At 53.0% G+C, this 18,231-nt stretch overlaps 2 protein-coding genes across 2 annotated transcripts; both read left to right on the top strand.

Annotated features, from left to right (window-relative positions):
- The first annotated feature begins 7,573 nt into the window (after positions 1-7,573).
- On the top strand, positions 7,574-10,018 carry LOC142044541 (protocadherin gamma-A2-like). The gene has a single exon (XM_075057130.1). The coding sequence runs from the start codon at positions 7,574-7,576 to the stop codon at positions 10,016-10,018; it is 2,445 nt and encodes an 814-aa protein (XP_074913231.1).
- A 2,782-nt stretch (positions 10,019-12,800) lies between these two features.
- LOC142044207 (protocadherin gamma-B5-like) lies at positions 12,801-15,891 on the top strand. Its single transcript, XM_075056409.1, has one exon. The coding sequence runs from the start codon at positions 12,929-12,931 to the stop codon at positions 15,422-15,424; it is 2,496 nt and encodes an 831-aa protein (XP_074912510.1). The 5' UTR covers positions 12,801-12,928; the 3' UTR covers positions 15,425-15,891.
- Positions 15,892-18,231: the final 2,340 nt, after the last annotated feature.

Here is an 18,231-nt window from a genome sequence, read left to right as displayed (position 1 = left end):
AGAAGTGATCACGGACTGGCCAGAAGGCAAAGATTTTGGAATGTCACCAGAGGAGGAGGTGACACGGGCTGAAGAGGCCCCGCTGTATAATAAACTGCCAGAAAATGAGAGGCAATATGCCCTGTTCACTGATGGGTCCTGCCGCATCATGGGAAAGCATCGGAGGTGGAAGGCTGCTGTATGGAGTCCCACACGACAAGTTGCAGAAACCTCTGAAGGAGACGGTGAATCGAGTCAGTTTGCAGAGGTGAAAGCCATCCAGCTAGCATTAGATATTGCTGAAAGAGAAAAGTGGCCAGTGCTCTATCTCTATACTGACTCATGGATGGTGGCAAATGCCCTGTGGGGGTGGTTACAGCAATGGAAGCAGAGCAACTGGCAGCGCAGAGGTAAACCCATTTGGGCTGCTGCACTGTGGCAAGATATTGCGTCCCGGTTAGAGAATCTGGTTGTAAAAGTACGTCATGTAGATGCTCACGTACCCAAGGGTCGGGCCACTGAAGAACATTGGAACAACGAACAGGTGGATCAGGCTGCCAAGATTGAAGTGGCTCAGGTGGACCTGGACTGGCAACATAAGGGTGAGCTATTTATGGCTCGATGGGCCCATGATACTTCAGGCCATCAGGGAAGAGATGCAACATATAGATGGGCTCGAGACCGAGGGGTGGACCTGACCATGGACACTATCGCACAGGTTATCCATGAATGTGAAACATGTGCTGCAATTAAGCAAGCCAAGCGGTTAAAGCCCCTGTGGTATGGAGGGCGATGGCCGAAATATAAATTTGGGGAAGCCTGGCAGATTGACTATATCACACTCCCACAAACTCGCCAAGGCAAGCGCTATGTGCTGACAATGGTGGAAGCAACCACCGGATGGCTGGAAACATACTCTGTACCCCATGCCACTGCCCGGAACACTATCCTGGGCCTTGAGAAGCAGGTCTTGTGGCGACATGGCACCCCAGAAAGAATTGAGTCAGACAATGGGACTCATTTCCGAAACAACCTCATAGACACCTGGGCCAAAGAGCATGGCATTGAGTGGGTGTATCATATCCCCTATCATGCACCAGCCTCTGGGAAAATTGAGCAATACAATGGACTGTTAAAGACTACATTGAGAGCAATGGGGGCTGGAACCTTCAAACATTGGGATACACATTTAGCAAAAGCCACCTGGTTAGTCAACACCAGAGGATCTGCCAATCGGAGTGGCCCTGCCCAATCAGAATTTTTACATACTGTAGAAGGGGATAAAGTCCCTGTAGTGCACATGAAAAACATGTTAGGGAAAACAGTCTGGGTTACTCCTGCCTCAGGCAAAGGTAAACCCATTCGTGGGATTGCTTTTGCTCAAGGGCCTGGGTGCACTTGGTGGGTGATGCGAAAAGATGGGGAAGTCCGATGTGTGCCTCAAGGGGATTTGATTTTAGGTGAAAATAGCCAGAATTAAACTGTATGATATTAGTTGCTATATAACCCTGCTACTGTATGTTATCATTACTATAATTGTTATATGCTATATCCATAGTACTATAGTAAGAATCACTTGGATCAAGCAAGAAAGAACTGTGATAAAACTGAGCAAAGCGCCGTAGAGGTGGAACCAGAACTGACTCCAGCATACAACAATCCAACGGTGCACACCATCCTCCTGCTGCATCAAATGTCATCTGCTCCTCACACCGCACAGAAGCCCAATTCTGCTCTACCGACTGAGAGGACTTTGCACCATCCCTCCTGCCCAGACAGACTGGTATGACAGATGGAGCCCAGAGTCGGAAACTAAATGAACTCAACAAACATTTTATGAACATAACCCATGAACTAAAGAACTGATATGTCTGTGTGTATATACTTTTATATATATATATAATTGTTCATATGTCTCAAAGGGATGGAAAGGTGGTGATGATTGATCAGAATGTAACTAAAGGTATGGGAACTGAGCATGACGTCAATGGTATAGAATAAGGGGTGGATACTGTCCTGGTTTCAGCCGGGATGGAGTTAACTGTCTTCCTAGTAGCTGGTACAGTGCTATGTTTTGAGTTCAGTATGTGAAGAATGTTGATAACACTGATGTTTTCATTTGTTGCTCAGTAGTGTTTAGACTATGGTCGGGGATTTTTCAGCTTCTCATGCCCAGCCAGGGCACCTGACCCAAACTGGCCAACGGTGTATTCCATACCATGTGAAGTCCCATCTAGTTTAGGAACTGGGAAGGGGGGGGGCAGGTTTTTTTGGCCGCTCGGGGACTGGCTGGGTGTCGGTCGGCGGGTGGTGAGCAATTGCCCTGTGCATCATTTGTACATTTCAATCCTTTTATTACTTACTGTTGTCATTTTATTAGTGTTATCATTATCATTATTAGTTTCTTCTTTTCTGTTCTGTTAAGCCGTTCTTATCTCAACCCAGGAGTTTTACTTCTTTTTTCTGATTTTCTCCCCCATCCCACTGGATGGGGGGGGAGTGAGTGAGCGGCTGCGTGGTGCTTAGTTGCTGGCTGGGGTTAAACCACGACACCCATAGACTTGCGAGTGTCCAGGTGGCATAGCAGGTCACTAACTGCTTCCGCCTGGATTATGGGGGATATAGGCTGCTCTCCATCCCTGTCTTCCAGCTCAAGGGGCTGAGTACCCTGAGGATAACTGGTCTCACCATTAAAGACTGAGGCAAAGAAGGCATTAAGTACCTCAGCCTTCTCCTCTTTGGTGGCAATGTTCCCCTCTGCATCCAACAAAGGATGGATATTCTCCTTGGCTCTTTTTTTGTTGCCAACCTATTTGTATAGACATTTTTTGTTATCTCTTATGAGAGCGGCCAAGTTGAGTTCTAGCCGAGCTTTTTGCCTCTCTAATTTTCTCTCTGCATGACCTAACAAGATCCCTATACTCTTCCTGAGTTGCCTGCCCTTTCTTCCAGAGATGGTAAACCCTCCTTTTTTCCTGAATCCCAGCAAAAGCTCCCTGTTCAGCCAGGCCGGTCGTCTTCCCTGACGGTTCATCTTGTGGCGCATGGGAATAGCCTGCTCCTGAGCCTTTTAGACTTCCTTCTTGAAGAACATCCAGCCTTCCTGGACCCCTTTGCCCTTCAGGACAGTCTCCCAAGGGACTCTCTCAACCAGTGTCCTGAACAGGCCAAAGTTTGCCCTCCGGAAGTCCATGGTAGTGGTTTTGCTGACCCCCTGCGTTTGAGCCTTGCCTTGCCTACTCCTCTGAAAAAAGACTGTCACCGCATGTATAATAACGGATGGTTTGAATGAAGGCGGTGTGGCACCAGAGTATTCAGAAGCCCTCACGCTGTGTAGTGCTGCAGTTATAACCTGTACTGTTGTAAACAGGGATACCCTTTTGTGTAAAAGTGAAATAAAGAAGACAATCGAATGGCTTGTGTGGAGACAGTAGTCTTTGCAGAGAGGTTCTTTCTGGGAAAGCTCTGTCAAAGTTTTTAAAGGGCTGGGAGGTGTTTTTCTCGTGTTGTCCCCGGGCTGAGGTAAGGTTGAGCGGGTACATTGCTTCAGTTTGGAGATGAGGGCTAGAGTGCATTCAGGGAAATTAGGGGGAGCCGGGAATTGCTGTCAGGCCTGTGCGGTGCGGGTCTTCTGAGCACTGAGCTTGTGGCTGAGGCAGAGCGCAGTTAGATGGAGGTGGAGGCCAGGAGGAACCTGGCCCCTACCTGAAGCGGGGCCCTGGGTGTGCAAAGGCCTCTGCAAGGCAGTCAGGTGGGGGGCGTGAGCTTTCCAAGTCTCCTGACAGCTCCAGCTGCAGGTAACAACTGTAAGAGTTTTGAGAAGAAGGTATTTTTGATCTAAAAGTTTTGGGGGATGGAGAGAAGGAAGACAGCTTACATGTTCCTTTGGAGGAGTATTTGGGGGATCCCCAGGAGGTGGGCATTTAATGAGCAAAAACTGCTACCAGGGAGAGGATTCAGTCTCGGGAAATGCAGACAGAGGACTACAATCATCTCTTCCACAAAGGTCCTGATAAAAGGTAAGTCCTGAGGGCAGGCTGGTGTAGTGATGCTGAGCATAAGACCAATGTACATCGAGGACTGAGTGTTGCACTATCCAGTTATTCTGGGAAGGCTCAGGCCTGTGCTGTGCTGTCCTGTTCTGTGTTGTGCTGCATAAATCTCTGGTCAGCAGAAGAAGCTCAGCCAGGTCATTGTAACAGAGGAACCTGCAGGCAGCTCCCACTTGCTGCTGATGAGAAAGCTACTTGCAAGCAAGAAGTCTGCATGCAAACTTCTTTTACTGTGACACTAGAAATGGGGAATAGAATTGCTTTCTCGTAATAAAGTCCTGTAATGGCTTGAATGACTGAAACAGGGGCACTCTTTCTTTTCTATGACCAGGGTCTGCGTACCATGTTCTGTGTGGCTGGAGTCCTCTGTGAAGCTACTCTGCTCAGCACTCTCTGCATCTAAAGGGGCATAGGATTATCTATGCTAATCTCTTCCAATAGTATGAGCTGTAGTAAACAGAGTTGTGAATGACATTTCAAGAGAGTCGTCGTGTCTCTCTTACTGAGATCACAAGGAACCAGCACGTCCTGGTGTAAAACTGCTGCTTCTTGGGTCATTCCAAGTTGAGTGTCTGGGTGCCTGGTGCAGTTCCTAACTAGATGGTTTAGTATGTTTTTTACCCTATGAGGGGGGAGGCTGTTTTGTGCATTGGAGGGCCTGAACACACTGTTGAGCTTTCCTGAGGGGCTAATCAGAGGTGCTGTTTAGGAAGGATAACTTCTTAGGCCACATAATAGACAGCCCTGCCAGGGGGGATGCATTACTGGATCTGTTGGTCACCAGTGCAAATGAGCTAATCAAAGATGTCAAGACTGGAGGCAGTCTGGGCTGCAGTGATCATGCACTGGTGGAGTTCACAGTCCTGAGGGATATGGGTCAGGCGAAGAATAAAGTCAGGACCCTGAATTTTAGGAAAGCAAACTTTCATCTGTTCAAGGAGTTAGTCAATGGGACCCCCTGGGAAACCGCCTTCAGGGACAAGGGAGCAAAACAGATGGTAGATCTTTAAGGACAGTTTCCATAGAGCACAAGAGCTCTTGATCCCCATGTATAAGAGATCAGGAAAGGAAGACCAGAGACTGGCATGGATGAGTTGAGACCTGCCAGTCAAACTAAAGGGCAAGAAGGAAATGCACAAGCAGTGGAAGCAGGGACAGGTTTCGTGGGATGTTGCCCAGTTGTGTAGGGATGGGGTCAGGAAGGCTGTGGGTCTGGAAGGCCAAGGCATGACTGGAGCTGAACTTGGCAAGGGACTCAAAGAATAATAATAATAATAAGAGCTTCTATAGATATGTCAGCCAGAAAAGGAAGGTCAAAGAAAGTGTACCCCTCCAACAAACATGGCTGGCAAACTAGTAACAACAGATGAGGAGAAGGCTGAGGTACTCAACAACTTTTTTGCCTCAGACTTCCCTGGCAATCTCTCTTCCCACACCTCTTCAGTGGATGGACCTCAAGGCAGGGACTGGGGGAGCAAAGTCCCTCCCACTGTAAGAGAAGAGCAGGTTCAAGACCACCTGAGGAACCTGAACATACATCAGTCTATGGGACCCAAGATGCATCCCAGAGTCCTGAGGGAATTGGCTGATGTAGTTGGCAAGCCACTCTCCATGATATTTCAAAAGTCATGGCAGTCAGGTGAAGTCCCTGGTGACTGGAAAAAGGGAAACATTGCAGGTAGAAAGGAGGACCCTGGGCACTAGTGACCTGTCAGCCTCACCTCTGTGCCTGGGAAGATCATGGAACAGATCCTCCTAGAAGCTATGCTAAGGTACACAGAGGACAGGGAGGTAAATCCAGCCAGCCAGCGTGGCTCCACCAAGGGCAAGTCCTGCCTGACCAATCTAGTGGCCTTCTATGATGGAGCAACTACATCAGTGGACAAGGGAAGATTATCTATCTGGACTTCTGCAAAGCCTTTGGCACAGTCCCCCACAATATCCTTCTCTCTAAATTGGAGACAGATGGATTTAAGGGGTGGACTGCTTGTTGGATGAGGAATTGGCTGGATGGCTGCATCCAGAGAGTGGTGGTCAATGGCTCAATGTCCAGATGGAGATCAGTGATGAATGGTGTCCCTCACAGATCCATATGGGGATTGGTCCTGTTTAATATCTTTGGAAGTGACATAGATGGTGGGATCAAGTGCATCCTCAGCACAGTTGCAGATGACATGCAATGCAACTGAGTGGTGCGGTTGACATGCCTGAGGGGCAGGATGCCACTCAGAGGAACCTGGACAAGCTTGAGAAGTAGGCCCATGTGAACCTCATGAGGCTCAACAAGGCCAAGTGTAAGGTCCTGCACCTGGGTCATGGCAATACAGGCTGGGGGATGAAAGGGTTGAGAACAGCCCTGCAGAGAAGGACTTGGGGGGTACTGGTGGATGAAAAAATGGACATGAGCCAGCAATATGTGCTTACAGCCCAGAAAGCCAACTGTATCCTGGGCTGCGTCACCAGCCACATGGCCAGCAGTTCGAGGGAGGTGATTCTGCCCTTCTACTCTGCACTGGGAAGACCCCACCTGGAGTACTGCATCCAGCTCTGGTGTCCTCAGTACAAGAAAGACAGGCACCTGCTGGAGCAGGTCCAGAGGAGGGCCACAAAAATGATCAGATGGATGGAACACCTCTCCTGTGAGGAAAGACTGAGAGAGCTGGGGTTGTGTAGCCTGCAGAAGAGAAGGCTCCGGCGACACCTGATTGCAGACTTACAATACTTCAGGGGGGCTTACAAGAAAGATGGGGACAGACTTTTTAACAGGGCCTGTTGCAACAGGACAAGGACTAATGGTTTTAAACTAAAAGAGAGTAGGTTTGGACCAGATATAAGGAAAAAAAATTATGATGGAGGTGGTGAAACACTGGAACAGTTTGGCCAGAGAGGTTGTAGATGCCCCATCCCTGGAAACGTTCAAGGTCAGGTTGGACGAGGCTCTGAGCAACCTGATGTAGTTGAAGGTGTCCCTGCTCATTGCGGGGGGATTGGACTAGATGATCTTTAAAGGCCCCTTCCAACCCAAATCATTCTAGGATTCGAGGATGCTATGATACTATTCTATCATTCTGTCATTATATCATTCTATCACTTCGTCATTCTATGAAGCAATGCGGTGGCCAGGACTTGTCAGAGAGACTATTCTGAATGCATGCATGCCCCCCGAATCTGTAAGCCCTGTTAGCAGGAATGATGGCAAACGCGGGGCTGCAGCAGGCGCGGTCGGCTGAGCAGGAGTGGGAAGCCAGAAAGGCGGAGGACCGCTTCGCAGCGCCAGAGCGCTGCAGTTGCTGTCTGCGGCTGCGAGTGTCGCTGTTGGCTCATGATGGGCCGAAAGGCTCGGGAGGCGGCCGCCAGAGTAGCGGCGAGACGGCGAGTGAGCCGCGGGGCTGCAGGGTCTGCGACCGAAGCAGCGTGGTGGGAACGAGCCGAACCGAACTGCTCGGGGGAAGACGAGCGGGAGGAGCACGGCGGCAGCGGTGACCCGCAGGCCGGCTCCTGTGGGCGCAGGGGCGAGCGGGCATATGCTGCTGGGCTATGCAATGGCGGAGAGAGGAGGGAGCTGGGGCCAGCAGAAGAGAGCCCTGCTGTGGTGTGTCCTGGTGGCGGCGTGGGAGGCGGCGTGGGGGCAGCTGCGCTACTCGGTTCCCGAGGAGATGCCGAAGGGCTCGTTCGTGGGCGACGTGGCCAAGGACCTGGGGCTGGAGCTGCCGGCGCTCCGCGAACGCGACCTCAGCATCCTAGACAGAGGTAGGACGCAGTATTTCGCTCTGCACGGGAAGACGGGACATTTGGTGACGGCGGAGAGGATAGACAGAGAACAGCTCTGCGAGAGTGTGCAGCGATGCGTGCTGCGCTGTGAGGTGATAGTGGAGGGAGAAATGCAGGTTTACGGCATCGAAGTGGAAATCACGGACACTAACGACAACGCGCCCAGCTTCCGAGAGGCGGAAACGGAGCTGAGAATGAGCGAGACGACAGCCCCGGGGTCGCGGTTTCCCCTGGCCAGGGCCCACGACCCGGACTCGGGAGGGAATTCGCTGCAGAGCTACGAGCTGAGCGGCGACGAGCACTTCTCGCTGGCCGTGCAGGCGGGTCCCGGCGGGGAGCAGCGTCCCGAGCTGGTGCTGGCGAAGGCGCTGGACCGAGAGGAGGTGGCGTTTCACGAGCTGGTGCTGAGGGCGAGCGACAGCGGAGAGCCGGCGCGGACGGGCACGGCGCGGATCCGTGTGGCGGTGCTGGACGCGAACGACAACGTGCCCGTGTTCAGCCAGGCGGAGTACACGCTGCGTGTGCCGGAGGACGTGCCCGTGGGCTCCACCCTCGTCACCGTCACGGCCACCGACGCCGACGAGGGCATCTACGGGCGCGTGAAATATTCGTTTCATACCGTTTCAGTGAAAGCCTTGCAGATTTTCCAGCTAGACACTGAGACGGGAGCGATCATGCTGGTGCGGAGCCTGGACTTCGAGGAAGGCGACTCGCACGAACTGGAGGTGCAGGCACGAGATGGCGGGGGCCTTTTCGACACGGCCAAAGTCGCGATCACGGTGACAGACGTGAACGACAACGCGCCCGAACTGACAGTGTCGTCGGCGCTGAGTGCGATCTCGGAGGACGCGCCGCCGGGCACGGTGGTGGCCCTGCTGCACGTGCAGGACCGGGACTCGGGGGCGAACGGCGAGGTGCGGTGCAGCATCGGCGAGCGCCTGCCGTTCCGGCTGGAGAAGTCCTTGGAGGACTACTACCGCGTGGTGACGGCGAGGGCTCTGGACCGGGAGGAGGTGGCGGAGTACAACGTGACGGTGCGGGCGGCGGACGGCGGGTCGCCGGCGCTGTGGAGCAGCGCGGTGCTGGCGCTGCGGGTGCTGGACGTGAACGACAACGCGCCGGTGTTCGCAGAGGCGCGCTACAGCGCCCGGCTGCCCGAGAACAACGCGGCGGGCGCGCTGGTGCTGACGGTGCGGGCGGCGGACGCGGACTGGGGGCAGAACGCGCGCGTGCGGTACCGGCTGTCGGAGGGGCGGGTGCGGGGCGCGCCGCTGTCGTCCTACGTGTCGGTGCAGGCGGAGACGGGCGCGCTGTACGCGCTGCGCTCCTTCGACTACGAGGAGGTGCGCGAGGTGGGGCTGTGGGTGCGGGCGGAGGACGGCGGCGCGCCGGCGCTGAGCAGCAACGTGTCGGTGCGGCTCGTGATCGTGGACGAGAACGACAACGCGCCGCAGGTGCTGTACCCGCCGCCGGCGCCGGCGCCGGGCGCGGGCTGGGCGGGCGTGGAGCTGGCGCCGCGCTCGGCGGAGCCCGGGGCGCTGGTGGCCAAGGTGGTGGCGGTGGACGCGGACGCGGGGCAGAACGCGTGGCTGTCGTACGAGCTGGCCAAGGCGACGGAGCCGGGGCTGTTCCGCGTGGGGCTGCACAGCGGCGAGGTGCGGACGGCGCGCTTCCCGCTGGCCCGCGACGCGGCGCGGCAGAGCCTGGTGGTGGTGGTGAAGGACCACGGGCGGCCGGCGCTGTCGGCCACGGCCACGCTGACGGTGGTGCTGGCCGAGAGCGTGGCCGAGCTGCTGTCGGAGCTGGGCAGCGCGGCGGCGGCGGCGCCGGGCGAGCCGGCCGGCAGCCTGACGCGGTGGCTGGTGGTGGCCGTGGCGGCCGTGTCCTGCCTCTTCCTCGCCTTCCTGCTGCTGCTGCTGGCGCTGCGCCTGCGGCGCTGGCGCCGCTCGCAGCTGCTGGCGGCGGGCAGCGGCGCCTTGCGCGGCGTCCCGGCCTCGCACTTCGTGGGCATCGACGGCGTCCGCGCCTTCCTGCACTCCTACTCGCACGAGGTGTCGCTCACCGCCGACTCGCGCAAGAGCCAGCTCCGCTTGTCGGCCGGCAGCTGCTGCGACACGCTCCCGGCCCGGGCACCGGCTGAGGCTTTGGGTGATCTCGTCCCTACAGGAGATCATGTTGCCGAGAATGGTGGCCAAGTTTCCTTTCAGGTACCTTAATCTCTTTTAACCTTCTATTGTGTACGCGGTGCTTACGATTCTTCGGTTAGCCATGACATTTTTAAATGCACTCTTCGCAGTCTTGGAAATCACATTTTACGATAGTCGCCAGCTCGTGAATGTCTCCCCTTGAATGTGTGCTGTGTATGTTGTGGGTTTTTTTAAGTACCATGTTCTCTACCTGCTGGGCTGAGCTCATTGTATCTAGCTTTCTCAAAGGCTGGAGGGTTCCGTTGCGAGTGCAACTGAAGAAGGAAATTTCAGTCTCTGGGTCTTCCTCTGATACTTCCTTGGAATTGTTTAAGTACTTGCTAGTACCCAGTTCCCACAATTTCATTGCCATCCTCTGTATCAGCTCTCAAATGCTGTTAACAACCTTGTAGCCCAAAAGTCAACATCTCTGAAGTCCCAGATTACTTGGAAATCCACCTTCAACAAACTAATTAATCAATCCCGCTGAAGGACCCTTAAAGTTCTACGAATAGATTAGTATTACATAGTGAAAAATTCCTCTGATATCCCATCGAGTTTTTTCCCGCTGCTGGGCTTTGTGACTTAACCTTTGGATTCGATATGAATGTAATTGTCGATTAGTGTACAGGCATAGACATCGAAATAGAGTATATTTACTAGCATACAGATGGAAAATATTTTAAAAGAAAGTACGATTCATCACAATCTGTTTATCGTGTGTCTAATTTCTGAATGCGAGTTAATCTAAGAATATAAAATATTTTACTCTTTGATTTCCTTATAATTTTAAAATATTTTTTCCTGCCAAACATGCAATTCTGTTCTGAAAGCCTGACTACCAAACAGGCTGTCTTGGAAGCGGCTGGCCTTATTTCCTCCATTACAGATCTTTCATCATGGACTGAACAGGCTTTTAGGACTTCAGGAATATAATTAATGAATAACATTACGTTGCTCTGTGTTTGTTATTCTGCTATTTAAGCTGGTGATACATTGTATCATTGCGTTTTAAACAAAGTAAACTGTTGTCACATAAAAATGACAGCTTTCAAGTTGAGAGAAAATCATACTTTAATGTTCCTGGTGAAGGGCTGCACAGATTTTTTGTGCCGATTCTAGACCTTGTCAAAATATTGTGAATTTTACAGGCGGTTTTGTGTGTGGTGGGAATGTAAACTGAGCCATAACCTTATACTTCACGTGACCTAACCTTGTAGTCATTACCCCCTTCTGCTGCCGTCCATCAGCCACAAACTCACATGCGATATGCCTGTGGGAAGAAAATGTTTCCCTCTCTGATGCAGACTGGTTCTTACTTGCATCCTCCTGGGACTTAACTGTGCTGTTGCCCTCAGGCTCGGGTACAAGGGGGAAGAGAAAATCCTGGAACTAGGAGACATCAATTTCCGCTTGGAAACAGAGATTTGGAGGGCGCTTCGTGGGTGAAGATGCATGAAAATGCGTGTCTGGGTTGTGATAAGCAATTCTCGCCATATAGGAGGCAGTGAATTGACCGTGACGTGTTTCAATAGAGTCCCCCCGTCCTATATAAATATCAACATCCTTCTCTCGACCTCGTGTAGAGATGCTCATATGCTTGCTACTTGACTCCTGAAACACTACAAATTCAAACCAGCTCCTCGTTCTGACAGGTTATTCATTTGTTACCGTGAGTTCTGTATAGGTGCAGCTGGAGGAAAAGGAATTATCCTCCACTGGATGAATGGCCGGGGTTAGCAAGAAAACATATTCTCTAACGACACCTTACTGGGAAGGTGAGGACGTCTTCACATTGGCATCTACAGAGAGTCAGCGTTGGGGTATATGCGAGAGCTACTTCACTGGGTAGGTAGTCTGGAGGGTTTTCTGACCGTTTCTTATCTTCTGCAAAAGGGGCTGTGGTGATACAGCCTTCCTTCAGGTCTTTTTTTTCTTCACCATAAGAGAGACGAAGTTTTAATGCACAGGGGAGATACAAGGGCTTTTCGTGAGAGAACTCTCTGTTTTCTCTTGGCTTGTTCAAGCAACTGTAACCGCCGTCGACATTTGCCAGAAAAATATTCTTAAGGTTTGAGACCCACTTCAGTAAGTAATGGCCGGCTTAGGAGATGAGAACGTGGTACAGAAAAAGAAATTCGGAGCTGGGTTGTATGGCACTGATAAGATGGTCCGGGGTTTTGAATGTAGAAAGAGATGGGATCTGGCAGGTCTGGTGTGACAGCTGTGGTTTTCTCAGTGGCTGAGATTCCCGGCTTCGCTCGTCCATCAGCGATCACCGTTCAAAGTGGGAAAGCTGAGTGCTAGCTCGGGATCTCTCAGCTATAGAAAATAAATCCTCTATCTACGAGCGGTGCTTCAGCGTTCTTCCCGTCCTGCCGTTTCTCTAACTGTGGTGATGAGATGGCAGCGGGGAGACGCCCGCGCCCTCACTCTAGAACCAGTAAGATCACTGTGAGGCAGAGATAGAGATCCTGCCCCACATCCTCCGAGCAACAGGGGAGGATTTGTCCTGCAGAAGACTTGCAAGTATAAGGAATTCAGGCAATGGGAATTATCGTTTCAGCACAGATACAAATTTACTGTTTCGCGCTACTGTATTTTCCAACCCACCTGTGAGTGCAATTTAAGGACGCGCGTAGCAGGACCTTCGGGCTGTTCTCTTTCTCGCGGATGCTGCGGTTCTCAGGCACGGACTCAGGGTGTCACTGTTGGCCAAGGCGGAGAAGCGGCTCCGCCGTCGGCTCCTCCCCGGCCCCAGCGCCCGCGCAGTGCCGCTCCGCACAGAGCAGAGCAGAGAGAGGAGCAGGAACTGCCCGACTCAGCCTGTCCTGCGACTGACAACAGGGATTTCATATATTTATTTCTCTCAGGTACTGATTCAGCTGCTCGGGAAGCCTAAATAAAAATTCTGCAGAAGGTGCTTCAGCAAAGCAGAGGATGGAGGTCCGACCGGCAGTGCAGGGCCGGGCAGCCGCCGGGCGGGTCGCGCTGTTGGCGGTGCTGCTGCCGTTGTGCTGCCGGGCGGTGCCGGAGCGGGTCCGCTACGCCATCCCCGAGGAGCTGGGCAGAGGCTCGCTGGTGGGGCCGCTGGCGCGGGACCTGGGGCTGAGCCCGGCCGACCTGCCGGCACGCAAGCTGCGGATAGTCTCTGGTGGCGAAAAGCAGTACTTCACTCTCGGCGACGATAATACAAATCTGCTGGTAAACGAGAGGATAGACCGAGAGGGCATCTGCGGAGCCTTGTCGTCCTGCGTCCTCAGTTTGGAGGCAGTCGTGGAAAACCCTTTCAATATATTTCATGTGAGCGTTACTATCCAGGATATCAATGACAATGCGCCGCAGTTTGACAGAGAATTTATTGCCATAGAAATGATCGAGTCCACGCCTCCTGGGGCCAGGTTCCCACTGGGCAGTGGCAGAGACCCCGATATTGGGGCGAATTCATTACACAACTACCAACTTACTCCCAACCCACTCTTCTCCCTTGTAGTGAGGGAGAGTCCTGATGGGACGAAGCAGCCGGAATTAGTGCTGGAGAAAAGTTTAGATCGAGAAAAACAGAGAAATCACCATTTGATACTGACAGCGGTGGATGGCGGGGATCCAGCCCGGTCTGGGACCACCCAGATTAAGATTAATGTGACCGACGCAAATGACAACCCGCCACTATTCACCAAGGAGATCTACAAAGTTCGACTGCTGGAGAACGTGCCAGAGGGCTCCTTAGCTTTTCAGGTGAAAGCTACTGACGGCGACGAAGGTACAAATGCAGAAATTACCTACTCTTTCAGTGACATCGCAAGCAGTGCTCGACAGCTCTTCACGCTGGACTCCAGGACAGGGGACGTGAAGGTTACAGGCCCCTTAGATTATGAAGAGGGGAAATATTACGAAGCCAGTGTTGAAGGCAAGGATGGAGGAGGGCTAAGTGCGCACGCCAAAGTGCACATAGACATTCTAGATGTGAACGACAATGCGCCAACCATTTCCCTCCTCCCTATCTTGAACCCGATACCCGAAGATTCGGTCCCGAGCACAGTTGTAGCTGTGATCAATGTCCGTGACAGAGACTCGGGAGATAACGGACAAGTGAACTGCAACATTGACGGTGATTTACCATTTAGACTAGAACCGTCATCAGAGAACACCTATAAACTAATAATAGCTAGTACCCTGGACAGAGAAAAGGTCTCCGCATACAATATGACCATAACTGCTATGGACCGGGGCAGCCCGGCGCTCTCCAGCCGCGCGGCGCTGGTGCTGGAGGTGTCGGACGTGAACGACAACGCGCCGGTGTTCGAGGAGGCCGCCTACAGCGCCTACGTGGCGGAGAACAACGCGGCGGGCGCGCCGGTGCTGCGCGTGCGCGCGCGGGACGCGGACGCGGGCGCCAACGGGCGCGTCAGCTACTGGCTGGCGGGCGGCAGCGCGGGCGCGGCGGGCGCGGCGCCGTACGTGTCGGTGGAGGCGCGGAGCGGCGCGGTGTACGCGCAGCGCTCCTTCGACTACGAGCAGTGCCGCGAGTTCGCGGTGGCGGTGCGGGCGCAGGACGGCGGGGCGCCGGCGCGGAGCTCGACGGCGACGGTGCGCGTCTTCGTGCTGGACCGCAACGACAACGCGCCGCGGGTGCTGTGGCCGGCGGCGGGCGCGGGGGCGGGCGCGGGGGCGGCCCCGGGCGCGGCCCCGTTCGAGGTGGTGCCGCGGTCGGCCGAGGCCGGGTACCTGGTGGCCAAGGTGGTGGCGGTGGACGCGGACGCGGGGCGCAACGCGTGGCTGTCGTACGAGCTGGTGCAGGCGCCGGAGCCGGCGCTGTTCCGCGTGGGGCTGCACAGCGGCGAGGTGCGGACGGCGCGGGCCGTGTCGGAGAGGGACGCGGCGAAGCAGCGGCTGGTGGCCGTGGTGAAGGACCACGGGCAGCCGGCGCTGTCGGCCACGGCCACGCTGCACGTGGTGCTGGCCGAGAGCTTGCAGGAGGCGCTGCCGGAGCTGAGCGAGCGGGCGGCGGGCGCCGACTCGCCGGCGGAGCTGCAGTTCTACCTGGTGCTGGCGCTGGCGCTCCTCTCCGCCCTCTTCCTGCTGAGCGTGGCGCTGGCCGTGCTGGCGCGGGTGCGCCGGGCCGGGCCGCCCGCCGTCCTGCGCTGCCTGGGCGCGCAGCGCTTCTCCGTGGCCGGCGCCGCCTTCCCGGCCGACTTCTGCGAGGGCACCTTGCCCTACTCCTACAACCTGTGCGTGGCGCCGGGCCGCGCCGTCGCCGAGGGCGCTTGGCTGCCGCCGCCGCTGCCCAGCCTGGCCGCGGAGGAGCTTCTCGGCGCGGAGCCCTGCGGGAAGCGGAGCCCGACCAGCAGCGCCGGCGCGGGAGAGCCGCCCGCGGACGCCGAGGCCCCGCAGGTCTGTAAGCCCGCGCAGTCCTTGTCTCTGAGCCTTTCCTAACCTCGCGCCGAGGGGAGCGGGCTCTTGCTCGTCCTTCGGCCGCTTGGGCGCCTGATGACGCGCTCTCTTTCCGTCAACCGGTGAAGTAATCCTCTGCCGTGTCTTTTCTGGCAGCAGGCAGCGGGAACCGGCACTTCCTGCCTCACCGCCTGTCACACGCGTAGGCTCAGTGGAGAAGTCCTTGCCATTCAGCTTGTGCTGGGTGAAATGGTACAAGTGTGGTTTAGCTCTCAGGTGGAATGAGCTCTGCTGATGCTGAACGTCGGTGGTTTGCATTTGTTCACTTGACACTCAGAGCAGGCAGGTACCGGCGGCGGTTCTTGGTTCATAGCTCGTTCAGTTTCACCTGAGGTTTTTCTTGTGGAACGTGTGTTCTCTAAAATGGTATGAGTTCCTGATGTTGAACGCAGATCCCTACCGTGTACAATGAGATGCCCTAAGTCTATATGATGGAGTCGGGAAAGTGGGATTGGTGCTTGATGTTTCAGATTTTGACCTTCCTGATGGCTTTTTCCCGAAGCGATGGACTTGGGAACTGGTTGACAGCTGGATAAAAACACCCCATTGTTTAATGTTGTTTCTAGAATGGAGCAGCAAGTCCTAAGTGTAAGCACGGTCTGTACCGTGTAAGGCTGTAAAAAACAAAACAAACAAACAAACAAAAAAAAAAACGTAAAAACAAAGTGGGGCGAAATGGAGGCTGATTGAGAGAGGCCTCCGGTGTGCAGCCGAAAAGCAACGAAGTCGAGAGCGAAGGGCCGTCCCTGAGGAGGACTCCTTGTGAGGGGGGATCTTCGTTGCTGCCTTGTGCTATGGCTGGGGGTTTGGGAAACTAATGTGGCTGGTGTCGTTCTGGTATGAGACACTTTTGATCTGCAAAAGGGTGAGGGAAAAGTCTTGCAAGCACGACTGCTGCTTATTGCTGAGCAAATGGTGGTGCAGATTATGCCTTTGAACTAACGGTCAAGACTGGTAATGGGCTGCACGGAATATTAAGAGCACTTTATCTCTACATTGTATCACCATAACAAAAACGTTTTTCCCTGCGGTAGAAATAACACAAGCACGGGAGGCGTGTCATTTCCTATTGGTCGTCATCGCCCCTTCCTAGCCGATTCCTTCACGTTATCGAATTAATTGTTTAGGTGTAAATGCCTATGAAGCATGCAGACCCTTAATTTATGTGGCCTAATGAGAAATCACCCATTCAAGTCCGTTAACTTTCCTGTTTCGGTATTAGCTGCCTCTGTAGGTCTTCCAGCAGTTTAATGATGCAGCCATTAGCTCAGTGTCGTCACTGAAGCACTCCATTGCTCTCATCCCGTTCTAAAATACTGTCGGGACTTGAGTTTCCCGACTAGCGGGAAAATAGGCGCAGAAGAAAAACTGGGAGCAACGCAAAGGTGTCGTATGCCTGCAATCGCCCTCCATTTTGCTAGGGTGGGCCACAGAATGCTATTTCAAGGAAAGTTCCTGAAGCGTGGGTTCATGAGCCTGATATAATTGCTTTTCCGGGGTGTGTGTGGGATGTGTGTTCGAATATTACGTTTTGTATTTCAGAGCCTGTTTTCTCTTGCTTTCCTTGTAGCACTCATTCAAGCACGGCGAATACAGAAAGTCGTGTTAGAGGTTATAGTACCGTCTTAGGGGGCTTAGATTCTTAGTTGACTGACCTCACCTTCTTGAGCCTTTAGATGTCTAATCTCAGCCAGTGGACGTGGTCGTTAATTTCCAGCGTGTTCTTTATTGTTGTCCCACAAACGGGGTTCGTTTACGCGGCCCGCAAGCCAATAGCACACAGAGTCGAGGTATTTTTAAATTAAGTTCATGGATGCACATGAACGGGTGCCTGTCTCAAGACAGCATACCTTTGTCTCAAAAATCCCCACGTTTATCTAATTAAATGATACATATTCACTTTTATTTGCCTTAACGTTTGGTTCTTTCTTCTTCGCCTCTTACCTACTTCTTACTCTGTCTTGGCACTCTTATATTTCTACAAGATTACTTTACCACTGGACTGTGGATTCCACGGGGCCTGTAAATTTCCTTTAATACCCCCAAAACTAGAAATTCCCTCTACGATTTCTACAGTGAAATGGGATCCTATATCAGAAGACAGACCTTCTGGAATATCAAACCTAGGGAAAATTTCTTTTAATAAGTCCTTAATGATTTCTCTAGCTTTCTTGGTACGACATGGAAAGGCCTCTGGCCAACTGATATAATTACCGGCTATTGTCAATAAATATTTGTATGATTTACACAGTGCTAGTTCTATAATATCTCTTTGCCAGTATTCCCCAGGAGTTGTTGCATGTTTCACTACTTCTCCTATAACCCTCTTGGTAATTTTTTGGGTGATTAGCACAACAAATAGCACGTCTCTTAACTATTATGTCTGTTAGGTTTTGCATTTTTGGTTCTACAAGCTATCTTTTTGGCAGTCAATACCAATGCAATTGCTCTTGAATGGTTTTCTCGATGCAATCCTTTAAGTAGACTTTCCATCATCTTTTCAGAAAGTAGCAGTTGCTTTAAAGGTGTCACCCACCATCCCTGATCATTCTTAGAACAATCTAACTGTTCTGGCTATTGATCTTCGCTCTCAATATATTGTGCAGGTGATGACTCTAAACGAGGTGCTGGAATTAAAGGTCCCTCAACTGTTGACTTTTTTAAAGCTGCTTGTTTTGCCACTTGATCCGCTTTTCGATGTCACTTTATCATTCACTATTCTCTCTCTGATGGGCTTCACAATGTGTTATTGGAACTTCCTTGGGTTGAAGAACTGCCTGTACAAGTTT

Source organism: Buteo buteo, chromosome 24, assembly GCF_964188355.1.
Source record: "Buteo buteo chromosome 24, bButBut1.hap1.1, whole genome shotgun sequence".
Lineage (NCBI taxonomy): Eukaryota > Metazoa > Chordata > Aves > Accipitriformes > Accipitridae > Buteo > Buteo buteo.
Note: the sequence above shows the minus strand (reverse complement) of the source record. Positions and strands in the feature narration are given on the sequence as shown.